Genomic DNA, 27,367 nt, shown 5'->3' on the forward strand with positions numbered 1-27,367 from the left:
GTTGAATTTGTTATGATTGGGTTTTACGACAAATGCGTAAAAATGTTTATTGCCTCTCAGTGTCTCAGGCCTGCTTTATGTTTTACTACGTAAACTAAAGGGTTTTCCAATAACTGGTATTATTTTGAATAGCCCGCTATTTCGGTAGATGTCACTTTTGAAGCTGTCATTTTTTGATATTTGACAAGTCGAAACTACGGCATTAATAATAATGGAACGATACAAGCTTAAACAACGCACTGAAATTATTAAAATTCACTATAAAAATGGTGACAACTTGTCAGAGACGGTTCGTTAAACTCGAACAGTTTTGGGTCATCGTTAAGCACCTTGTCGGACCGCAATACAGAAATTGGTGAAAAAAGTCGAGTTATTGGGACAAGTTAGTGATGTGAAGAATAAAACCCGTGCACGTCGCTCAAGAACAGCCGAAAATACGAATATTGCTGTTGTAGCCGAAAGTGTTGAAGAAAACCCATATTTGTCCATTCCTCATCATTCTTTGGAGTTAGGTATTCCACAAACGTCATTACACCGTATTTTGCATAAAGAGTTGGGTCTTGCGGCTTATAAAGTCCAGTTCACACAAGAACTCAAGTCGGCCGATCATCAACAACGTCGTGTCTTTGCTGATTGGGTCGTTGAAATGCATGAAAATGAGCCGGAATTCCATCGAAAACTTATCATCTTGAGTGATGAGGCCCATGTCCACCTCGGTGGCTTCGTCAACAAGCAAAATTTTCGGATCTGGGGCTCAGAAAATCCCAGAGTTATTGTTGAAAAGCCTCTCTATCCTCACCGTGTGACTGTTTGAAGCTTGAGCAACAGTTACGGTGAATGGATATCGCTATCGAGAGACGATTTTTTATGGCCGAAATTGGATGGTATTGATCTGGACAACGTTTATTTTGAACAAGACGGCGCTACGTGCCACACAAGCAAAGAAACCATTGATCTTTTACGGAAATAATATTGGAAAACCTTTTATAGTTCTCATGCAGCTAAACAAACACCCTATACTAGTACATATCAATTTCTTCCTTTTCACACTCTGAATTTTAATAACTACAAACGTTTTTAAGAAAAATAATATTTCACTCAAACTCACCAGTCTCATTGCGGCCCAAGGCCACCTGTGAAGGGCGTACGTCATTGCTCACCGGCGCTGAGGCAGCAGCTGTTGCAATCGCATTCGATGCTTGTGCATTTATCGATGGCAGAAAGAGCGATAGGAACGAAAGGGCAATCAGTAGCATATGCAAGAATGAGAGATTTGGCATTTTGAAGTAGCGCAAATGTTGTAGTTGCAGTTGCAACGATGTTGAAGCGAATACGTTTGCTTTGAGGTGATGTTGCACTATATATTTTTGTTGTTGTTGTTGCTGGTGTTGGTGTTGCAAATTTTGCTGATGTGATGTGGTCATTAAATTGCAGTGATGTTCTTGTTGTAATATCTGTTGTTGCTGTTGTTGTTGTTGTACTGTGCGGTGGTGCATGTGATGTTGCAGTTGCGAGCATTTACTGTTACTAAACGTACTATTGTTAGAGCTATGGTTGTTGGCGTTGGCGTTGGCGTATTGTAGTTGTTGTTTGTGTGATGCATTAAATATATTTGTGGCATTATTGTTACAGTTATTAATTAAATTGTTATCATTAACTTTATTATTATTATTGTAGTAGGAATTACAGCGAATTAGTTTCATCAGTCTTAAAAGTGGAGGACGTTGTTGTTGTTGCTGCTGCTGCTGCTGCAGTTGTGGATTTTGTTTCTGTTGTCTTTTATTGGATTTCGTTTGCGTATTACTATTTTTACTATTTCTATGGATCCTATTACTATTCGTCGTATGCTGTTTGTTGTTTTTGTTGTTGTTGCTGCTGCTGCTACTGCGATTGCTATTGGCTTTGTGTAGAAAACTATTGAGTTGCTTGTAAATGGGTCGCAATAATTGCATCTGTATGCACAACAACAACAACTGAAATGTACGCAACGTTGTTGCAAAGGGCGCAGGTGAATGTATGCTTGTTGCTACTGTTGTTGGTGCTTCGTTTAGCATATATTTGCGTTGCTCAATGAAATTTGTACCGGCAGCGAGTGCTAATGATGCTGAAGCTGATGATGATGATGCTGGTGCTGGTTTTGCTGTTGCTGTTGCTTTTGGTGATGTGGCGCATTCGGCCACTGATCGCAGCTCCAAATCTGCGCTTGATGACGAATGTGCTGGCGATGTTGTTGTTATTATTGCTGCCTTTGTTAAGTGTGATGTGGTGACAGCAGTTGGCGCAGGGAGCGTTTGCGGCACACAATTCATACCTTGCGGCGTTCGCTGTTGGCAGCTGCAATACACAGGTGTCGATGCCGTTCCATCATTAGGTTGCGTGTGTTGCTGCTGCGCGATTGCTAGCGCGCTTATACCACTATTCGTCAGCCTTGCTGTTGCTGTATGAAATGAACAACTGTCGTCATGCGCAAATACCCACTGCCCACCGCTACTCTCTGCGTTGCCACTCTGCCGCTTAGCTGCGTTTGTTGTTGCACTTATTGTTGGTGGTGTTTCAACTATTGTACTATCAATTGGCTGCCGTATGCGCTGAACAACGCTGCTGTGCCAAGTGTCAGGCACTGCTGCTACTCGCCGCACGCTGTTGCCACTGCTGGCTTGCCCATTTCGCACGCCACTACTGTTGCTGCCTGCTGTTGCAGATGGCATTGTAAAACTGCCGAAATTTCGCGAGCAACATTTATCCGCCCCTTGGCGACAAAGGACGCACACATTTTGCCGCACAACTACTGCACCGTCCACTGACGCGGACATTTCGCTTGCGGCTGGCTTTTGTTGTGATGTGAATGTGGCCCTCGCCGCTTTCGTTCCGTATCTATTCGCTCCGTGTTGAACGCTCTGCGGCGGCGCTCCCCCACCAGTGTCTGTAGCATTTTGGATGCGTTGTGCTGCTGCTGCTGCTGCCGATCTTCGCCGACTTCGTAGCGTATAGTTTGCCACCACCGATTGCCTTTCTATACGTGCCATATTATCGTGACGTAGTTCGTGTACGGCCACGTGGCTGTGGCTATTGTCGCTGTGCGAAACCAATCTTTCACATTTAACGTCCATTTTCGCTAACAAGTTTTCGATCAACTTTTGGCATTAATGTTACATTGATGAGGAGTTCTCCACGCGGCCGAAGACTCGATAGATTATTGGAAAATTACCAATATTTATTTTCATTCAATATGCCGTTTTTCTTCCGGAAACATCTGCACCTTTCACTTTGCTATGTTCTATGTTAGTTAAAAGCTTTGCGCTTGGTGCGCTTTGTTGTGGTTTTTCGTTTTTGTTTTAGCGTTTTGCCTTACGTCACGTTCCGTTCGATGGCGTCATCGTATTCTTTATTTTTCTTATTTGGATGGAATTTGGCATTATTCGCACAGAACTCGGAAGTCAGCTAGAAAAGAAGGAAAAAAATAAAAAAATTAAATATAAGTTAATTAACAAATTCATATTGTTAAAAAATATTTAATAAATATATATCCACACAAGAATATGTATATCTGCAGTTTGGGGAAAAAGAGATCCATAATTTTTATTTTTTATTTTGCGCAATTGGCTTAGTACTGTTTTTTGGTCGATATGCCTAAGCGAGGCTACGACTACTAACATGCCGCTCAATATTTCTGTGATTTTGTCGACATTTTCGACGACGGGCCTGTCAGTGTGCGGTGCACCTTTAACAACTCATTTAGGGTGGGTTAGGTTAGGTTGTGGTGGTATTCGGTCTGCACGACCAACTCGCTTAGACCTTACAGATCCGTTGTGATACCACTGTGCGACACGGGAGTCCCATTTACTTTCCTTCGTGGAACCATTTTGAACCTCTTATGAGGCGCAGGATTGGTTTAATTAACCAGGCAGCCAGGCAGCTCTGTAAGTGAATTAAAAAGTGTTTACCTAGACAACCTGCTATGATTTTAGCTGGGGTTAGACTATTGCAAAGGGAGTGCTCAACTGTTTCTTCCTCTTCCTCATCTCTACAATTTCTACAATTTTCATGGGAGAAAACTCCTAGTCTCGAGGAATGCCTGCCAAGTAACTAATGACCGGTGACACAAGCCACGACCTTCGAGATATCATCTCTTGAGAGACTAAGCAATTCTTTTCTCCTTTTCTTGTTTATTTGCGGCCATAGCAGCCTAGCTGTTACCCTTGTATCTTCATCTCCCCATGACCTATTGGCCTCTTGGATAATGTTGTTTTTCATTATTAATCTCCTCGTGGCCATAGGCACCTCAATGATACTTTTGTCACTGAGTAGTTGAAGAGCAGTACCTTTTCTGGCTAGCTCATCAGCTTTACAATGTCCCTCAATATCTCTGTGCGCCGGAACCCAAAAAAGGCTGACCTTGAATACGAAGCTAATATCATTTGGGCTGCCCGGCATTCCTGTGCAACCTTCGATCTTAGTATAGCCGCATTCATGAATTTAATGACCGCCTGGCTATCCGAGAAGATATTTATAGACGTTTTTGTTACGGCATGCGTATTTTTATAGCTAGAACCTCTGCCTGATAGACGCTGCAGTAGTCTAATAGTCGAACGGATAGTTCCAATCTTTCGAAAACACACCAAAGCCAACCTTATCGTCTAGCTTGGAACCACCTGTATACAAATTTAACTTCTCCCTTCTCCGTGGCTTTGGTGTCTGCCACTTCCTTCTTGACGGTATACTCGCCTTTCGAAGGTGAGTCTAGGAATAGAGTAACGCTTCACAAACAAACAAAAATATCTAAATGAAATTCATAAAAATAAAAATTCGCCCATATTTTTAATAAAAAATAAACGCTTTGGATGTTAATAAGCAAGCTTCTGCATTTGTGGCGATTAGTGTCCTGCTTCACTAAACCACAGTCGCAAGCTGAAATCGCGGTACATGAAATTCTGTGGGGACACATATTTCTACTACCTAAAAGTGTCTTAACTAGACATGCAAATCTGGTTATAACCTAAGGTCGAAAAAGTAAGGCATACAGTTGCGTTCATGAAAATAATAATGCCGAAGGGTCTTAACTATTAAAAATCCAATCAAATAAAAAGGACAATGATTGCATAAAAGTTATGAAATTAGTAATTTTTGATTCTTTTTAAGAATACCACCTTGATGAAAATGTTCCTGGAATATATTCAGAAAATTACAAATACAAATTTATTCCTCAAAGTAATATTATCGTCTTCAAAGTACTCCCCGTAAACGCTTTTATGCCAGCGATTGACCCAGTTCTCGAAGGATTTATGGAACTCTATTTTCGGTACAACCATTTTTTCGATGGCCTTCGATTTTTCCCTGAAGTGGTTTTTTGATTCGATTAAGAGAAAAGAAACAAATCGCATGGACCCATATCAGGTGATTTCGAAGGCTGTTGTATGGCACCCATTCATTCTTGGTCAAAAAATCACGCATAATGATTTGCGATGGTGCGTTGCCGTGGTGCAAATTCCATGAGCTGTTTTGTCAGAAGTCCTTTTTTTTTTGGCAAATTGCTTCGCTTATGCCTAAATAATAGTCTTTACTAACTGTCTGCGGCGGTCGCCGTAGCCGAATGGGTTGGTGTGTGACTACCATTCGGAATTCGGAGAGAACGTAGGTTCGAAGCTCCGTGAAATAGCAAAATGAAAAAAAAGTTTTTTGGTATGGGTTCATTCGGAGCTCTCCACTCACTCGCCGCCTGATGTCTGGATTGTCATGAACCAACGTTTCGTTTTCAGTAATGAAGAGTTTGATGAATGTTGGAGCGAATTCAGCCTTGGAACTCGTGTTTTTCGCCTGGAGACTCTCGGCAGTCATAACTAGCTTTTGGTCTGTGGGAGAATAAGCAGCCAAAATGGGCATCTCTTACAACATACACTGTCACAGTTGTAAACAACCGGAGAAAAAGGAAACAATCTTCCATTTCTTCTGTGAATGCCCTGCCCTATGGATGCATAGAATTTCAACCCAGGGCAAACCGCTGTTTGAGAGTCTCGCACAACTCTCTGGCTTAGATGTCAACAATCTAATAAGGTTCTTGAACCACTCCGGCTATAATACTAACATAACAGTGAACAAGTTGGTAACGAGGATGGGGCAATAAAATGGTGCGGAAGCGCTAGTTGGATTCTGTATGAATCACCACTTTAATCCGTCAACTAACCATGCCCTGAACGGATCCATAAACCACGCTCAAGACTTCTGCGAGATCTTTGATGGTTAGTTTGCGGTTATTGATCAACTTTTCTTTCACTTTATGGATGCTTTTATTAGTTTTTCAATGTCGACGGCCTGCCACTACGTTTGTTTTCCTCGATCGACTCACGATCTCTGCTGAAGTGTTCATGCCACTCATAAACGACTGCTTTCTTTATAGTATCATTGCCGTTTTCCAACATTTCTAAGCTTTTCGCAACCATCTTTACCATCAAAATTTATTACAAACTTGTTGCTGCAAATTCAAATCCATGGTTTTCACGATTACGCTCAAGTCAATTGCAGTGCACAGTTCATTTAGAGGAATACTTATGGCCTCTACCACGCGCTGAAGGTAAAGTTCTGAGACTTTCCTTGCACACTCAATCGCTCTTTCATTTTTCTCTACTCCAGAGTTACCGTAGTCCCAACAAAGTGTGGTGTTGAGTTGTTGGACAAGTGAGAGCGAGCATGCTTTTACACATCTTGAATTGATGCGCGCTGAAGGTAGTGCCTTGAACGCTGCTTGACTATCAACAAAAATGTTAAGGTTTGCCGGAGGTAAGTCCATTAGTCTTATCGTTTTTGCTGATTTGTCTATAGCGCAGACGGTAGACGGTACACTGGTAGACGCTACACCGGTCCATGAGTCTAAAGGAGCAATTTAAGGATAATTGATTTTATTTTTTATTTTATTTTTATACTGTTCAAGGATCCTTTTTAAAAGGTTATATCGATAAATCGAAAGAAAATAAAATTTTAGGAAGCTCAAGTCGTTAGCTATGATAGAAATATGTTAAATTCACGCACAGAATCAGAATAGTCTGGCCAGATCCGGGTGCCCAACCGAGGGTTAATTAAATGGATACGATGAACCCAACTTGCAGGTTGACTGCTATGAAGTTCCTAGGTAGCAGTTTTTTAGGAGTGACATTACTAGTATACAGCTGTCATATTTGGTTCATCCTCGATCATGAGAGACGCATGATTTTGAAACCATTTATAAGTTAGTCATAATAAGTGCGTTAGCATTTTTATTTTTTATTTTTTTATAAGCAGTCTTCACATAACTCGTAATGATAGTGTACACATTTTTTGCCTAAATTTACCAAAAGTGCAGTTAATTGTGGTGAAATTCATAGCTTAAATGTTTTGTGAAAAAATTATTCAGATTATATCAGCAGCAACCCTTGCTCGCAAAAATAGTATTATCTTATAAGTCATAAGTAGTTAGGCGCTATACTCATTATGTGGGAAAGATAAAAAAAAACCCCGCCACATACAGATACAATTCAAAAATTCACGTGAGACTTCTACTATTTATACAAAATTTAAATACAAACCCATAATACACACATATATACATATATAGAGTCCTATAGGCATGCAGATGTGTGTGCTTGCGAAAACCTGCGCGCTCGGCTGACAAGAATAATAAAGATATGAATGCAAATTGCGCGCCATTAAATAGCTAAATACCGCAAATGTAAAAACTGCCTGTCATCGTGACGCTTAAAAGCATACGAGGAGATCTCCACTACACTCCAACAATTCCGATCGTCGCATTGAGTGGCGGCAGTTCAAATGCTACTCTCCGCTTACATTAGCTGCACGAGGCACATTTAGATGCACACGAGCCACTCGACAGTGACGGAGAGAGTGTGACTTTGTGTGCATTTTGCATTTCATTACTATTTCTGTGATAAATTTACCAGCGATACACCCCCATCGCCCATCATTAGCCACCCACTGACCTGCTCTATCGGATGTACTCACGCGTTTGTTACAGACGCCGACTTCAGCAGCGATGTGCGGTCTTTTGGCTTTTACGTCAAAACAATTCACGTCATATGCAACGTCCGGGCGGTAGGGCTCACGGGTAGGCATGTAGAAGAAGCTGGCTTGAGAACTTGCTAATGGGCGCAAAAGGGATGGCAAGCGAGAGGTGGAAATATGTAAGTATAATTTATGCCAGAGCGGTCCGACGAGTGAAATGTGAGATAGTGCGAAGGTGGAGAAGTGGTGGGTAGGGGCAGAGAAGGAGTGAGAAAAAGTGATTTATGGCGGAAAATAGACAGAGGATTGCCGTAAAATGCATACATAAATACATGCAGTTCATATAAACAGCTATAAGCAAGACAATAACAACAACATAAATAGAAGTGTAAATAACTACTAACAATAACAAATGCAGCTGCAAATGTAGATGTGCAAAAAGATTGCATTTATTGCAATGCAAATTGGCCACATGTGGTGGCGTCGTCGCCAGTAGCACAGTAGCGAATGAGTGTGCATTTTTCGCGTCATCGCTGCCCGCGCACCGCCAACTGCTCATCCACCGTTTACACGTTGCCACTCGATGATGCGCAGTGCAGTGTAGGGGAAAAGCGGTAAAAACAATTTCAATTTGTTTGCCGGCATTTTAGCGGCGTCAACAGCAGTGTGTTTACAGTAGTAGTAGTAGTAGTAGTGATAATTGTTGTTTTTGTTTTTACTCATTCGTTCTTGTCATTGTTGACTGCTTAGTTTCATTCATGGTTTGTCAACTCAATGTGTTTGTTTCGGTTTCAAAAAAATATATATGTATGCACACATATGCACACACAGACACACATATATGCACACCTTCGTGCAAGCCCAATCACGTAAAATGCAATAAATGGAAACTAGCGAAAAAAATTTGCGAAAAGGGGAATACATTTTACTACAATCGACAAACAAACCGTAAAAACAGCACCGATGACGCAATTGTTTGTGGTTGTGTGTGTATGAGTGTATGAGTAGGCTTTGTGGTTGACTGGCGCCTAAGTCGCACATAACGGCACCTCAAACGTAATTGTTATTTGCAATACAAGAAAAAACAAAAAAAAAAACACCATTTGATGCTTCTGTTACCTTTCGCTGAATGTGAATAAATGTGCGCTTTCCCACCTTTAGACGAAAAATTATTGCGTTTGTATTATTTTTCTTTTATCATTATTTTAATTATTTCCATTGAATTAATTGCTTTGATGACGTATCGTCCATGCTGATGACACTCAGTTTCACTGATAAATCATTCAATGGCGTTTAGGAGTCACCACTTTTGGTTGGTGAGCGCCGGTGGGCGTTGGAATTTATGGCGTTTTGTGCCATTGCCAGCAGTTAAGTGGTGTTCTTGTGTGGTGCCGGAAGTCGGACAATGTTTTAGAATCAAATCAGATTCGCATTATGCGCACATAAATGATTTCGACGTATGCGTCACTAGGTGAAGGAGATGTTTGCTTTGGTTTATTATTTGATAAAAAATTAATTCCAACAACAACTAACGTGATCGATTTCAGTGGGAAAATGAGTACAGTGTGATGTAATTGCAAGAACATTTGCATCAGGTAGGTGCTTGGTGGTTCCTATACTGCAATACAATCCATATTTATATATTTAGGTTGTTATTAACTGCATTTATTCGGTGGCATTCATAGTTTGGAGTTATGATTTTGGATACCATTTGATCAAATGGTCCAGAGTATTCAGAGAATTTTTTTCGCAAATCTGCCTTTTGTTTTTCAAATTTTGCTGTATTCTTCTCGCCTCATGCATACTCGTTCAGTGTCTATTTTTTACACTTACAAATAATTTTATTTGAACCAAAACCTGTAAGTATTGCATAAAAAATAGTAACTAAAAAAAATTAACCCATTAACGACCAAAAAAATTAGTCCTCCCATCGTGTCATTAGTTATTCTGACTATGCGGAGGGACGTTTACTTGAGAAGTTACAGAAAGTGAAGTCCCAAATGCAGAATTTTAAAATAATTTTGAAGTGAAAACTTCACTAATTATTTGTCGAATGCTCATATTTAATAGGTTGAAGAGTTTGAACATAATATTTCGTTTATTATACTACCAAAATAAGTGCTTTTTTCTGGAATTCGAAGCTCATATCCAGTCGGACCTGTAGGAAAAGTAAATTAAAAGCTTCAATTCTCGAATTTGTCGCAGCGCCTCGTTGTTGCTGGTAAGTGCGCTCAAAGTTGTATACATTTTTTCTTTGCTTTGAAAGTTCACTATTAATTTTATTTTGCACGTCAAATTTTTTTGTATAAATAGTTTGCTGCTCTTCTGTTGGCAAAAAATAGCACCATTTTTCTAGGTGCGCAACATTTTTATAAAATTAGATTCAAAAACACTGTTTATCAGCTCAGTTCTTATACTTTACTCGAATATCCCATCCATTAAACTCAGCATGAAAAAAATTCGTCCCATTTATAAAATACAGAAAAAAAAATATTTTTCATACTTCGGTATTTGTTGAATAAACTTTCAGGAAATAACTCCTATTATGAACTAGAATAAAAGTAACAATAAAAAAATAAATTATTCAAAGTTTACTACTATTTTTAAAGCCTTTTCAAATTATAATTCATACTAAAGTTTATTATGTCTTTGCTACTGTCACCTTCTGGTCATAAAACTGTTGTAATGGCATATTCAGAACGTTTATGGTTATCGGTGCTGTTTATGTTCGTTTCGCAACACAAATATTTTTCGCGTTTTTCATAACATAAAACCTTAAGTGGATTCAACGACATACAATTACGACTTTTACTATTGAGTAAATACGCGCGCAATTTTTTGCGTTGTAGTACAGTAGTGACCAAAGAATGACCGATACTTTTTCAGCACAAGGCGAAGGACAAATTTCTACCCTTTTTATCCATATTTAGCAGAAAACGAACATTTTCAGGGCTACAAAAAAAAGGAGTTTAGAAAAAAACATATAACAAAAAAATATTTAAAAAAATTTAACAAAAACAAAAAAATTACATTAAATTTTTTTTGAATGTGTCAAAAAAAATATATATATTTTCAAAAAAAAAAAAAAAAATATTCTCCAAAACAAAAAAAAACGACGTTAATTAGAACAAATTTTGTAAATGTTTTTTGAAACTTTTTTATTTATATAATATTTTTGAAAATGTTCTTTCGGTCGAAAAGGAATCTTTTTATGAGTACAAGAAAACGAGTTTGAAATATAAAAATCTTAAAAAAAAATACTTTACAAAAACAAACACGAAACCATTTTTTTAAATGTCTTTTTTTTAATTTTTATTTTAGTTTTTAAAAATGTTCGTTTTCTTTAAAACAAGGAAGCTGAATTACTTGAAAAAATAATGCCAATAAATTAAAAATAGTTTTGAGCTTCAATTTATTAAATGTATCTAATATTCGGTCGAAAACAAGCATTTTTAAGAGTACAAGAAATCAGGATTAAAAAACAAATTTTACAAAAAAAATATTTTCCAAAAAAAAAAAACGATAATAATTACAATAATTTTCTAAATGTTTTTTTCAATTTTTTTTATTTATTTATTTTTTAAATTTTACATATTCACTCATGGGCAAAAGTGTTCATCGTTTACCATATTTACACTTTGATGATATGCCACGTCCACAAAACAATTCCAAATTTTTCATTTCTGATTTTTAGTAGATACTATAATGCATTGCAATGCGACCCTCAAATATCAGCGGAAATTCTTCAACCCCACATCACCGCCGTCTGGAGCAATGCAAAGCTGCCTCCATCCTGGACAAAAGGTATCATAGTGAAGCTGTCCAAGAAAGGGGACCTGCGTGACTGCGGGAACTGGCGAGGAATAACCCTACTTAACACCATCTACAAAATTGTAGCCGTAATCATACAAAGCAGGCACATAGATATTGAACGCTCCTTAAGAGACGAGCAAGCTGGTTTTCGCCCTCACCGAAGCTGTGTTCACCAAGCCAAGACACTTCGGATTATAGTAGAACAATCAGTTGAGTGGCGCTCCCCGCTCTACATGCTGTTCGTAAACTTTAAGAAGGCGTTCGATTGTGTCGAGACGCAATATGGCTGGCACTGAGAAGAAAGGGAGCTCCCGCCAAGATAATCCACCTCATCAAGGCCCTCTACGAGAACTCCGAATTGGCAGTACTTCACAAAGGCGATATCAGCAATCCATTCACTACCAATGCAGGTGTAGGGCAAGGTTGTCCCCTGTCGCCCCTTCTCTTCGCCATCGTCCTGGATGACGTCATGAGCCAACTGACCCTGCACAAAAAAACCATCGTATGGAGCTTCACCAGCTACAACGGCCTTCCTTTTAGAAATTCTTCCTTCCAGAAATTTATTCACAACGCTTGACCAATGCGATCGGCTGCTGGCTTGTGTGGTACAAATCTTGAATTGAGCTCATGAAGATTTAAGGACTCGTTCAAAATGCAATTCATGGTTGTCTCAGCAATTCCCTACTGCATTTAAATTCCATTTTACAAATTTTCACAGACGATTTCTCAAATATTTGCAATGAAATCCCGCATTTTTTTATTGTTCTCTGACGTTATTTACTTCTATGCATGAAATGTAAATTTTTCGCTACCCGATTGAAATCGTTCTATCAGTCGTAGTTTATGTGTGGCAGAAGCAATTATTTCATTTATGAAATATTCGGTTTTTTTTAATAGAGGGTGCCCTTACATTTGTAGGTGGGTAGAGTATTTCTTACAAATATGCAGCTTCAGCTAACTTTAATTGCATTCCAGTTAACAAGGCAAGTTGCATATTCAATGACCCACTCACACAGTCAACTGTAAAATTTCACAAGATTTCCAAGCATACGATGTTCAAATGCCACTTGCAAGTGATTTCTATTTTTTCGTGTATTTTTTGGTAGATATGTTGCAAATCTAGTGCAAAAGCGAAGAGTGCAGAGTAAAACAGTTTTTGTTGTTGTTGCTAATTGGCCCAAATAACTCAGGCGAACGCGCAAGTGCGTAAGTTTGTAACATTCAAGATTTCAATAGCAAAAATTTGGAGTTGTTACACCTTTTCAGAGGCCAATGGCAGAAAAATGCCAGCTCCGAAAAATTCCAGTTTACCAAGCGATTTGGCTTTGAACTGTCACACAAGTGACCGTCACCAGCCTGTCATTTAATACCACATTAAGTATGTGTGTATACGGATAGTCGCTAAATTGATAATTTCATAAAAATGACAAATTGTTTGCAAACAAAAAACAAAAAAAATAATGTATGCAAAATAAATATGCGGACATTCGCGTAGCTGCGGCTAAAAGCAACTTTGCATAGAAATATGCCTCGTAGATGTGTGTGTGTGTATGTGCAGCACAAGCTTACAAAAGCAAAACAAATTACATGAATGAATATGCACAATTATGCTTCAGTGAAATCAACAATTTTTTGCGTTCAATATTTTGTTATTGGTACAGGCAATTTCGCGCTTTACTGTATGCGAAAATAGCTTTGTTCTGATTTTTTTGTATTGGTGACCAAATAATTAATGCCCAATAAATAACATATAAATTTTATAGTTATTTTAAGTTCGGTTTTCCCGCCAATGCACAGCAGGTGAAATTACGTCTTTTCCGGTGCGATATTGAAAACTATTAAAAATAATTATATTTGGACCAAAAACCGTAAGTATTGAAATAAAAGTAGTAACTACAAAAAAAAATTAGCCCATACACGACCAAAAAATTAATCCTTTTACAACCATTCAATATGTGTACGCATGTACAGTGACCGAGAAAAGTCTACATACACCCCCCATTTCCACTGGATTGAAAGTTCAAAAGCTTTACTGAAAAATTTGTTTACACAGTTTTATTTTAAAGCTTTTTCTAATCATTATAAACTAAAAAAAATCCATACATTAACATAAAATAGCAAAGCTATGGCAAAAAACCTAAGACCAACGTTGACAAAAGTCTAGATACAGTACACAAATATCTTACTCCAGTGTGAAAAACTTCACTCAACTCTAAGTAATATTACTTCATAGTATTTAGTTGGGCCACCATTACTATCAATTACAGCTTGAAGCCGTCGTGACATCGAGGTGACTAAATTTATTTACTCTGCAGAAGTTATACTGTTCCAAGCTTCTATTTAGTCGTTGTTTGCGGATTTTTTCTAATTTTTCAAACTAAAATTTCCCAGACATGTTCAATAATACTCAAATGGGCTTTGCGGTGGTGTATTTAATTGCCTTGGAGCATGGTGAAGCAGCCAATCCTTCACAATGGGTACTAAGTGCTTTGGATCGTTATCCTGTTGAAAGACCCAACCTGGACCAAACTCCAAATCATCCACCGAAGATTTCAGATTGATTCCCGATAAAGATTTGTATTTATAACGATCCATATTACCTTCAATAAACACTAACCTTCCAACTCCAGATGCAGCAACAGCTCCCCAAACCATTACATTGCTGCCACCACTCTTCACTGTTGATACCAAATTCTTCGGACTCAGTGCAGTATTTATTTCCTCCACACTTTTGCTCTTCTATCGATATATTCCATCGAATATATCGAGTAGTCGAAAAAGTCTTTTCGTATATTATTTTGTCAATAGATGTCGTTGGAGTCATCTATCTCCAGTGCTTCCAATCACATTGTGTCAATCATATGGTGTTAGAAAGGTGACATTTTAAGCTTCATTTAACCAAATTGAATTCGGAGAAGTTGACAAAAAGTTATAGCTGTTCAAAAATTAGTGAAAATAATGAAGAAATTCGCTATATTTTGAAATTTTTGTAAAAAAAAGGGAAAAATACCACGCAAGCCACCAATGAAATTTATGAAGTTTACGGAGACGATGCTGTATCAGTTCGTGTAGCACAACAATGGTTCGCTCGCTTCCGTTCTGGAAATTTCGATGTGAAAGATGCACCTCGCTCCGGTCGACCTATCGTTAAAAAAGTCGATGAAATTATGGAAAAGATTGGCCAGGACCGTCACATACGCTGCCATGACATCGCCAAGGCACTAAACATTCATCATCAAACGGTTTTGAACCATTTAAAAAAGGCTGGTTACAAAAAGAAGCTCGATGTTTGGGTACCACATGAATTGTCTGGATCGGATTAATGGACCGAATCAACATCTGCGATTCTTTGCTGAAACGAAATGAAATCGAACCATTTCTGAAGCGAATGGTAACAGGAGACGAAAAGTTGATCAAATACGGCAATAATGTGCGAAAAAGTTCATGATGCAAGGGTGGTGAAGCTCAACAAATGGTCGCAAAGCCAGGATTGACGCCTCGAAAGGGTATGCTGTGTGTTTGGTGGGATTGGAAAGGAATCATCCACTCTGAGCTGTTCCAGCCTGCTCGAACGATTGATTCAACACTTTACTGTCAACAACTGATGAGATTGAAGCAAGCAATCGAAAAAAACGGCCAGAACTGATCAGCAGAAAGGGCGTCGTCTTCCATCACGACAACGCTAGGCCACACACATCTTTGATGACTCGGCAAAAACTGGGAGAGCTTGGCTGGGAAGTTTTGATTCATCCACCATATAGCCCTGACCTTGCACCATCGGACTACCATTTGTTTCGGTCAATGCAGAACTCCCTTAATGGAGTAAAGTTGGCTTGTCGCAGTTTTTCGCTGAGAAACCACAAAAGTTTTACGCTGATGGAATAATGTCTCTAGAAGAAAAATGGCAAAAGGTGGTCGACCAAAATGGCACATATTTGGTTTAATAAAGTTCATTATAAATATAAAAAAAAATACGAAAAGAGTTTTTCGACTACCCAATATTAAACTTCGACTCATCTGTAAACAAAACTTTTTGCCAAAAATCCATCCCCTTTTCCCTGTGAGCTTTGGTGAACTCCTGGCGAAGTTTACGGTTTTTTATTTCAGAAATAAGAGGCTTTTTTCGTGCTAATCTACTATAAAAGCCTTTTTTGTTCAGTGCTCTTTGAGTTGTTCTTAAATGAACACACTTGTTGGATGAGCTTGCTATATCCTCGGCCAATTTTGGAGCAGAAACTTTTGGATTTTTGTCCACTTCTTTTAGAATCAAGCTGACGTTTCTGCGAGATAGTTTGCGCGGGTGGCCACTGCGCGGCTTATTTTCGGTGGAACCACTATTTTTGAAGTTATTTACAATGGTGCGGACTGTTGCACGACTTAAGTTTAAGATTTTTAAAATTTCGCCAAATGAATTTTTTTTTTGCTGTGCTGAATAACTAAATTTCTAACGTCAACTGATATTTCTTTTCGAGGAGCGATTGTTGATGCTTATCTATTCAATTTGCAACTAAAATCAATATTAGCAGAGCAACAAACATAAGAAAAGAAAAGAAATAGACAAACGGTATTTTACCGTATCACAACATAGGCTATCAGAGTACAAGCAGAGAAACCGGTTCTGTATGTACAATTTTGTCAACACTGTTTTTGCGTTTTTTTTAGTATAACTGTGTTGTTTTATGTTAAAGAATGGATTTGTTTTAGTTAAGTCGATTAGAAAAAGATTTCATATGAAATTGCATAAGCACATTTTTAAATAAAGTTTTTGTACTTTGTAAACAACGGAAGGTAGGGGTGTAGGTAGACTTCTGTCGGCCACTGTATGTATGTATCTTCTTTCTCATGGCTTCATACTGTCTTAACAAACCTATCCTGGGACCTAATTTGTTAACGGATTTTTTTTCTTTTGTGCCTCTCAGTCAAATTTCCAATAGGCCGCTTTGTTTTGAAACCGTGGAACCGTGGAGAAAAACTGGTATTTGTTTTGAATGTTTTTTCTTTGTTTTTGAAATAACGATACATTTAATATAACTTCGCTTTATTTTGTTGACTATAGCACAGAAAAATTATAATTTGTACCAATGGATAGTTTGCGGAAGGGACCTTGAATTTTTCGCGCACCTTACATTTTATGTTCGGCTCCTACCTGAAGATATATTTGGTATAAGAGCAATCAGAATATTTTTATTAGCACCCTCGTGTGCACCTCATTGGGGAATAATTAGGAGAAATCGTCAGGACAGATACCTGCAAACGGCTATATTTTCCTTGAGTTTCATTAAAATTAGTCAGGTTTCATCAAAAAATTTGTTTTTTTTCGAAATTTTACAGGTCCTCTTAAACAGACACTGTACTCGTAGCCCAATGCATCTCAAGCCACGCGATTGTTGTTGTGCTGTAAATCATTGACACTTCGTTTGTCCCTGCGCTAATCAGTCTGCCCACATTGTTTTTTGCCATTATGTTAGTGATTGTTTTTCTGATGCAATCATTACCACCACCACCGCCGCCACCAATGCTGTTATGCTCTGCTGCAACGCAATTAGGTATTTATGTTTCTATCGCCATTGCCATTGCTATCGCATTCGCGTTTTGCGTCCTTACGCTCAAAATTCTCATAACTTTGATTCTCTATTTCCCCACATGCTTTGTTATTGTAGCTGTTGTTCTTGGCTTTTAAGTTACTTATGCTGCCTCTGCTTTTACAGGCTTCTATGCATTTGCAGCCTATTAAATTTGCTGTTCTCATGAACCGTCCACCACGCACCATTAATCGATCAATCACAATTTCGGAAATGCGTGTGCGTCGGGAAATTGTCGATACCCATCAAGTGACCAAGGCGACAAAAATACTTGAACACACACACACATGCATGTGCATAGCTGCAGATCCCGCTCAATTGAGTTGCTCTAAATGCCGTTATGTGCGTATTTCTAGCATATCAACTAGTCGTATTCGCCTGCCATTTCTCCGTCCACATGCCGTGCCGTCGTCTTGTCCGCGCTGCATATGTTCAATAACAATGTCATCAATCATTCTTAATATCGCATTAACTGTCAATGATATTTTGTTTACATATGTATGCATGCATATTGACAGCGATTACTATAACAAAAGTAGCAACAATGACGGCGATTGCATTAACAATAGCATGAATTGCAACTGCAAGGGGAAAAAACAACGGCTAGTCGCGAAAATTGTAAACAACATAAATGTACGCATTATTATTATATTTTTGTTGTTTTGTTTTTTTGTTGTCTGTTGTATGCACGTTCATTAGGGCACCATGTACCGAACTCAGAGGTGGAGCCAACATCAGACCGTTAACCGGCTCTCAGCGAATTCGAAGGAATCATCTGATTGGCTGACGTAATAAGGGATACGATGGTTCGTTTACAACAGATGAAAAACTGAAATTGTATTGGCGATATACGAAAGAAATGAATACAGTCTGTGCTCATGTTACTTTGCTGTCGTCTGAACAACAGCCGATTGGAAGAGCGTAAGAATATGTGTGTCATTATTTCTGTTGTCGAGTCCCCTATTACGCCGAGGTTACTCTCAAAATTTTGTTTTGGCTTTTTTGACCAAAACTTGTAATCTATTACTTTGAAGTTGTATATTTAATATTTTTATGCAAAGAGGGTCAGCGGAAGTCTCGTTTTTGGCTTGCTTTGGTTTGCTGTTATTATTTCCAATTTTTCTTCGTTCATAACATGAATATATCTTCAAAAGTTAAAATAACGGGAAAGTAATTTTATGTAAATGGCTTCGACCAGACACAACTTGATTAGTGGCTCCTAATTTTTTTGGAATGTTACGGCTCTGCGCGTAACTTGAAGTATGAAAGTATCTTGTAAAAATGTTTTCATTTGTAATACAGCACTCACTTTTGAGTAAAACATTTTTTATAAGGCCCAGTTTTCTATAAGGTTCTATAACTCCGTTGTGAAAGAGACTTTACAAGCTCCAGGAAATTTGGAAAATTAAATGAGTTGCTTAAGGGCCCATTTAACTTTGGTGAATTTTTAAACTGACCTTAATCCTGGGAATTGGGCGCCTAAGCTTCGTTTAACTGGAAAGCAGAGTCACACTTTCACTGAAAGAAAATACAACATCATCTATTCAGTTCATCAGTTATTTTTAACACATATTTTATAGCGACACTGATCACATCGGCTCTCAGGTACATTAAGAAGTAAATAAAATATTTAGGGTGGCCTCCTTCCAGGCAGCCTATTAATTGACGCTTACACCCGTTGTTTTGGGTTTACCCGACCTTCTCCTGTGTCTTGATATTTTACCACAAATGGAGCGATTTACAAGGTCCAGCACTTGAAGTGTAACCAACTTCAGACTGCCCGTGCATCAGCTATCTATTAGTTGACTAAATGACAGTCCCAAGTATTGTTTACAAGCGCGCGGAATCATTTTGTCAAGAGTAAATGCGAAAAAAGGAAATCAGTAATGGATTTCAAACGCAATTGCATTATATTTGGCTGGAAAATCACAACCAGCGATGGTTCGTGAGATCGAGCACCTTAAAGTAAATAAAGTTTTTGTTTATCGCACCATTACTCGTTACAATGATACTGGTACAAACGCGAAACGTCATGGAGGTGGTTATCAAAAGACTGCAACGTCACGTGAAATGGTTCAAAAAGTGAAGAAGCGATTTGAGCGAAATCCCCGACGAAGTGCCAATCAAATGGCGAAACAACTGAAAATATCCGACCGTAGCATCAGCTGCATACTGAAAAATGATCTCAAAGTCAAGCTTTACAAGATCCAAAAGGCGCATGATCTCACACCAAAGCAGCAACATGTCAGACTTGAGCGAGCGAAGGAGTTGCTTCACTTGGCCGAAAGTGGTCAATTTCCGACGAGACAATTTTTAAAATTGAGCAATTCGTAAACTCCCAAAACGATAGGGTTTATTTGACCGACCGATCATACGAGAATTTGAGTTATCAATTGGCCACCAGAATGCAGCACCCGCCGTCAGCACAGGTAATGGTTTGCACCACTGTAACCGCAGATGGGCGCTCTCCAGCCATTTTCATAGAGCCTGGCATCAAGGGAAATGCGAAATATTATCGGGAACGTATTCTGGAGGCTGCTTTGAAGCCGGGGCAGACAAACATTTCGATGGCAGACCATGGACACAATGGCTCTGAAATTCAACAGACGCGAATCCGATGGATTAATCACTTTGGGCAAGTTTAGAGAGTGAGGTCCGAGCTAAAAGATTCACCAGTCTCGAGGCGCAGAAAAAAACCATTGTCCGCGAGTGAGCCAAAATACCTGGAAGCCACATTCGGGCAGCTTGTGATTCGTTTCTGAACCGTCTCAAGGCCATAGTCAAGGCAAAAGGTGGTCATATCGAGTAAAAGTCAATTGATTCTTCATTTTGTATTATTTGCACACATTTTTTACTTTGAAAAAAAAAAAAAAAAAACAGCATTTGCGGGAAGTAATGCTTCAATATTACCTTTTATAGAAAAGTGCAGTTGAAACGTGTCGTATATTGAACAATCACGATCCATAAAATGCAACTTGTAAAGAGTGGTGTCGACGCTTCCAAAGTGGCAACTACAACAATTATTGGAGGAAGACGCATGTTGAACCCTTGATGATATGTCTAAAGACTTGGATGTTGACAGATCAGCCGTCGATAAACGTTTGCACGCGATGGGAGTTGTCTAGAAAGCAGGTAACTGGTTACCCCGTCAATTGAAGGGAAGGGATATCGAGAGACGTTTTGTGGCGTGTGAGATGCTGCTTGAATGGCAGCAAAGATAAGGTTTTCTGCATCCCATCGTCACTGGCGATGAAAAATTTAAACCCAAAGCGTCGAAAATGTTATTACCTGTCAGGTGAACCAGGTCAATTGGAGAGCGGTTCACTTCTTACGAGAGCATCGCAAACTGGCTCAATGAATGGATCAAGCCAAAAGAACTCAAATTTTTCGCCAGAGGAATCTGTATGCTGCCTGAAAGATGGAGTAAAGTTGTAGCTTCCAATGGCATATACAGTGGCACAGTAAAGTCTACATACCCCATTGAAAAGGGAGGTTTGGAGATTTCTGTGAACATTGTAGCATTAGAATATATTCCAAACAAATCCAATCTAACAACAAACAATAAATTTTAACAAAAAAAGTTTAATCCAAAAATATTTATTAACAAAAACAAACAAAATTCATTTTCCAAACACAGAAAAGTCTGCATACGGCTTTCTAGTGGAGTACACAAAATGCAGTTCTGTACTCAAACAGTGCTACCAATCACTTCAGGCGTCTTTACTAGATACCGTTAGTTAGAAAGAAGTTTAGTTCTTCGATATTAATATTGTAGCTGTGTTAATTTAACCAAAATGGGTAAAGAAATCTGTGTTAAAGTACGAGAGCTAATTGTGAAATATTATAAGGAAAAAAATCTTTAAGAGAGATTGGAGAACTGGTCGGACATCCAAAATCAAGCATTCAAACAATTATTCGGAAATATAATCACTCTAATAGTGTAGAAAACAAACCAAGAAGTGGTCGCCCACCTAAACTGACTCCTCGTGCTAAGCGAAAAATATTGTTAGACGTGCAAGAAAATCCAAGAATAACAGCAATAGAAATTGCAAAAACCCTGAAAAATCAGGATATTGCTTCAGTGCATCCAGAAACGGTGAGACATTTATTGAGAAGCAATGGAATCCACAACCGTGTGCCTCGAAAGAAGCCATTCATCAGCAAAATAAATATGGTGAAACGAGTCGAATTTGCTAAGAAATATATTGATCCATACGAAGATTTTTGGGCTTATGTTTTATTTAGTGACGAAAGCAAGTTCAACTTGTTTGGCTATGATGGCAAACAAAAAGTATGGCATCGAAATAATGAAGCATTATTGCCCAAAAACTTGCTTCCTACGGTGAAGCACGGTGGTGGCTCCATAATGGTTTGGGGCTGCATGTCAGCAGCTGGGGTGGGTAATTTTGGACATTGGGTATATTTGGACATTCTCAAAGATAATTTGAAGCAATCCACGAGTAAACTGGGTCTTACGGCAGGTTGGTACTTTCAGCAAGATAACGACCCAAAACGTACCGCTGGTGTTGTCAAAGAATGGCTACTATATAATGTGCCCCATCAACTTCATTCCCCACCCCAGTCACCGGATTTGAACCCCATAGAGAATTTATGGGATGAATTGGATCGTCGCATTAGGAAAAGGACAATTAAAAATAAACAGGACCTCAAAAATGCTTTACTTGAAGAGTGGAATTTAATTTCGAATAATTACACAAAAGTATTCTTAAATTCCATACAAAATAGATTAAATGCTGTTCTAGAAAGTCGTGGCGGACCCACCAAGTATTAATTCTGTTGTCTTTTTATTTCCTTTTAAGTGAAACACATTCTTTTTACAAAGTATGCAGACTTTTCTGTGTTTGGAAAATGGATTTTGTTCGTTTTTGTTAATAAATATTTTCGGATTAAAATTTTTTTATTAAAATTTATTGTTTGTTGTTAGATTGGATTTGTTTGGAATATATTCTAATGCTACAATGTTCACAGAAATCTCGAAACCTCGTTTTTCAATGGGGTATGTAGACTTTACTGTGCCACTGTACTTCACATAAGTTCATGTATTATTTAATTGTTTAAATAATTCGTAACATTCGTTAAGAAGGGACGGAAACTTATTTCCATACCCAATAGAATTTGGCGAAGGCATCTGAATACTCTGGCATTTTTATTACTCTCCTAAGGCAGTTCTGATACGTTCGCTAATTACAACCCTTGATTTCCTAGGACTCACTTAAGCAGTATCCGTACAACTGGAGAAGTTAATGAGATCTCTATTCATTTTTTACTTTTGGCTGATGAAGTGACGCACAGCTTTGCAGCTAAATATTTCCTGCAGGGTTCGCTCAATGCAATTATGCGCATTTATACAAATGAAGGGCGCAAACTGACATACACACACACAAGCACATGCACACACATACACGTACGTATTATTGCCAACGAAAAAACGTGTCAAACCGGATGTTTTCATCATTAGTGCAGGTCAGGTCAAATGGACAAATAGAACAGCCAAGTCGTAAAGTGTGCATTAAACGTTGCTGCTTAGTGTACATACACACAGTGTTGTTGCTGTCGTTGCGGCTGTCGTTATTGCATTCTTCCGTATAATAATTGTTACACTGCGCATTTTATGTTTTTAATTTGTTTACTTGCGAATTGCAAGTGCACTTGCGTTTTGCTTTTTTTTGCATTTATTCCGTCGTTATGCGAATGGTTGCATTGAATTACGCAAGTGTTGGTTGGTTGTTGTTGTTGTTTGTCATTGTCATTGAGGCGTCGGACGGAAAAACAACAACTGGCATTGTGCTCAATGGACACTTGTTCGTTTTGGTGCTTGGCTTGTTTTCTCTTTGAATTGTTTTTTTACAAATCGGAATAAGTGGAAAAAAATTCGCAAAGATAACAACAACAACAACTGCAAGCTGAACGTAATTAAAAATGAAGAAAACAAGTGAAACAAAAAAAGCAAGTAACAAAAGCTGAGCGTTAACAGTGTGCAACATGTGCTTATTATACGAGGGTAGCTATTTAAATTTCTGGCTTTGGGCACTTTTAGTGTTGTCAGGGTCCATATGAAGCTTTCACTGAAAAGTTTGAAATATTTTTTACATAAGCTCACTCAGCACGCCTTGATGTGTGGGACCTGCTCTTATTAGTGGGTTTAAAAATACATCTTGGCAGAAAATGGAAGTAAACCGTTAAAATTTGCGTGCGAGTATTTTTCACAATTTTCGACGTGGATTAACACGATAAGAATGCATGGAAAATAATTAATGAAAATCCTACGATGAATTTTCTCGCGGTCGCTGTTCGTTCGCCGACGAATTCCTAGAAGGTCGTCCAAAATCTGTTAGGTAGGTAGGTGAAATGGTTGAAGTGCCGGTTTGGCACTCCTCAAGTAGCACTAAAACGCCGTTCGGATACCATTATGAGACCTCCAACCTATCTACAACCAGCCAGAGCTGTTGGTACATATAATGGAGAAGATTGATGCGATTTACGTTGGTGCACTGTCCCAGGCTGTCGAAGAAAGGAGCGCCCAGTGAACTAAACCATCTAGCTGCCAACCCCAGATATTTACAGAGAAATGCTCAACCGTCTTCATCTCTGAAGGGTCCCCACAGCTTCTGCATTGGGGGTTAAATGGTAACCCTAGCTTTTCCGCGTGAGTGCCGATCGTCCAGTGGCCGGTAAACACAACTACGAGTTTGGAAATTGAATGACGAGCAGTCCAAAGGACTTTCTGAGTCCTTTCTATATTGTACTGGGGCCAAAGGGTTTTTGAAATAGTACATGAAGAAATGAGCTCCATCTTTTTTGCGCTTTCCTGAGAAATAAATTATGCAGTTCCCCTTTAACAATGCCCGGGTAGGAGGTCTCTCAAAATATGTTGTTGTGCAAGAAAATATCGATGATGTGCGCGAAGTGATTGAGAGGGATTGTTGTATTACATGCCGTGAGATTGAGGCTTCTGTGGATTATAGTTAGATGAGCGTCAATAAGATTTTGCATGACCACCAACTGGTAAAATACGACTGGACATACGACGCGTTTCCACACAGGACTGGACAAAGTGCTCGAAAATTGGTACAAATGCAAAAGTCATCATTTGTGGTCATCATGGAGCATCTTTTGAAAAACAATATAACTTTTTGGCTTTGCCCTAAATACCAAGCTTAACGGGAAAAGACATGCTGACACAAACTTGTCCAAATCAGCGAAATCTCTCATGGTCTTCAAAAGTTTAGCAGGAAAATCCCGGGGTTTTAGCCCAAGAATCCTGCGATGGATAGTCATTATCATTATAATTAGGAAAATTTGGCACATCGAGCGGTCGCGTTGGCATCGTCTTTCGAAGCTTCAGCGACGGGAGCGATGCGCATCTGCCCTACAGCTGGGTTGGAGGTTATGCTCGAGCTGACACCGCTTCACATAGTTAATCAGTTATGAGCCAAGCATACCTTTTTGAGCTTTACTAGGGATAGAAAAGTTATTTCATCCAATAATATGGAATTGCTGAGCCTGCAGCTCCCACTTTACTAGCCGATGGGTAATATGGGGTATAACTGGGAACGAGGTAGCGGATGCACTGGTTAGAGAGGCTGCGGGCTCGCTAGGGACAGGACTGAAGAGAAGCGTAGAAGTGAAGAGCTAAAGCTAAGGCAGGAAAATTGGCACTCAATTATGAGGCTACGCCATGCAAAGTCCTTACTGCGAGGGTATAATCAAAGGAAGTTCAGACAACTCATCACCCTCTCTAAAGATGAACTGAGAATGCTCACGGGCATTTTGGCAGGTCACTGCAGATTGCGTAGTCATGGTCATTTTATGGTCCACTGATTCTTGTCGTTTCTGCGACCAGTCCAGGAGACTCAAATATACCTTCTTCTCGAATGTGACGCTATGGCGTAAAGAGGAGTTAGATATCTCTGCCGAATGTGGTCGGAGGAAAAGCAGACATGCTCAGCCTGACCCAGCTCTATATCTATACTAATATTATAAAGAGGAAAACTTTGTTTGTTTGTTTGTTTGTTTGTTTGTAACGAATAGGCTCAAAAACTACTGGACCGATTTTAAAAATTCTTTCACCATTCGAAAACTACATTATCCACGAGTAACATGGATTACATTTTATTTTGGAAAAAAATAGGGTTCCGTAAGATATTTGGATTTGGAAAATAAAGTCAACTTTTTGTGTGTGTTCGCTAACCGGCCGTGTCTGCACCGAATTAAACCAAACTTACAAACATTGTTAAGAAGGTATTGAAGATGGTTTCCGTATAGTTTGGATACCTATTGGTGGATAGGGCTCGAGATATAGGTCAAAACGTGGACCCGGGTAACTTTCGGATGTGTATGTACAATATGGGTATCAAATTGAAGCTGTTGGTGAAAGCTTTAGCACAGAGTATTTTTCATGCCGCTCCGTGACTAGGGTCTCGAGATAGAGACCAAAACGTGGAGCCTAGAATGTGTTTGTACAATATGGATGTCAAATTGAAGCTGTTGGTGAATGCCTTAGTACAGAGTATTTTTCATGCGGCTACGTGACTGGGGTCTCGAGATATAGGCCAAAACGTGGACCCGGGTAACCTTTGGTTGTGTATGTACAATATGGGTATCAAATGAAAGCTGTTGATAAGTGCTTTAATACGGGGTAATTTTCATACCTATTGATGACTAGGGTCTGGAAATATATGCCAAAACGTGGACCCGCCGTGTCTTTGCACCGAATTAAACCAAACTTACACACATTGTTAAGGAGGTATTGAAGATGGTTTCCGTATAGTTTGGATACCTATTGGTGGATAGGGCTCGAGATATAGGTCAAAACGTGGACCCGGGTAACCTTCGGATGTGTATGTACAATATGGGTATCAAATTGAAGCTGTTGGTGAATGCTTTAACACAGGGTATTTTTCATGCCGCTCCGTGACTAGGGTCTCGAGATAGAGACCAAAACGTGGAGCCTAGAATGTGTTTGTACAATATGGATGTCAAATTGAAGCTGTTGGTGAATGCCTTAGTACAGAGTATTTTTCATGCCAATACGTGACTGGGGTCTCGAGATATAGGTCAAAACGTGGACCCGGGTAACCTTTGGTTGTGTAAGTACAATATGGGCATCAAATGAAAGCTGTTGATAAGTGCTTTAATACGGGGTAATTTTCATACCTATTGATGACTAGGGTCTCGAAATATACGCCAAAACGTGGACCCGCCGTGTCTTTGCACCAAATTAAACCAAACTTATGCACATTGTTAAGTAAGTATTGAAAATGGGTTTCATAAAGTTTGGTTGTAATTCGGAGCAGTGGCAACGGGTACAGCGTTCTTTTGAGCCAGCCATAATGTCTTTTTTAACGCTTGGGGCGGAACTGAACTGTCACATTGACAGTGTGAGTTACAATGTGTCAATATTTCTTTCTGATTTGGATGCCATAAGGAAAAAACGTAAGTGCAACATGTAAAAATTGTTTGTGAATTTTTTTGAGTGGATTTTGGAACAGTGAATAATTTCTTACGAAATTTGAGAATTTAATGTGAAATCCGAATGAAATTATGTGTTCGTGGAAAAAACAATTTTTTTCGTTTTTTTTTTTTGAAAAATATAAATGGATAATGGTTAAAAAAGCTCCAATGCTTAATAAAACATATAAATTGAAACGAAAAATTCATGGATGATCAGGAAAAAAGACGATTGTTTATTCATATGCGTTGATTTGAAATTTAAAAACAATCTTCTTTTTTCCTGATTTTCAATTTATATTTTATATTACTCAAAAACAAATAGAAAAACAAAAAATATTGTTTATGCCAAAGCGCTTGAATAAAGAATAAAGAAATAAATAATATGAAAACCATATATTTTCTGTTCTAAACCATATCTATTCTATTTTAGTGTGCCCAGCGAAGGGGGCCGGGTTTGCTAGTGTATATATATAATTGGCGCGTACCACCTTTTGGCTGTTTGGCCGAGG

At 38.8% G+C, this 27,367-nt stretch overlaps 1 protein-coding gene across 4 annotated transcripts in view; it reads right to left on the reverse strand.

The window, feature by feature from the left end:
* LOC129236393 (insulin-like receptor) overlaps window positions 1-27,367 on the reverse strand; it is a 164,817-nt gene that overhangs the window by 106,170 nt on the left and 31,280 nt on the right. For all 4 annotated transcript variants that reach the window (XM_054870758.1, XM_054870761.1, XM_054870759.1 and 1 more), the window contains exon 3: window positions 1,109-3,441. In XM_054870758.1, the coding sequence (XP_054726733.1) occupies window positions 1,109-3,110 (2,002 nt within the window). In that variant the 5' untranslated portion in view covers window positions 3,111-3,441. The remainder of the gene's footprint in view (window positions 1-1,108; window positions 3,442-27,367) is intronic.

This window comes from Anastrepha obliqua, chromosome 1 (genome assembly GCF_027943255.1).
Source record: "Anastrepha obliqua isolate idAnaObli1 chromosome 1, idAnaObli1_1.0, whole genome shotgun sequence".
In the NCBI taxonomy this organism is placed as follows: domain Eukaryota; kingdom Metazoa; phylum Arthropoda; class Insecta; order Diptera; family Tephritidae; genus Anastrepha; species Anastrepha obliqua.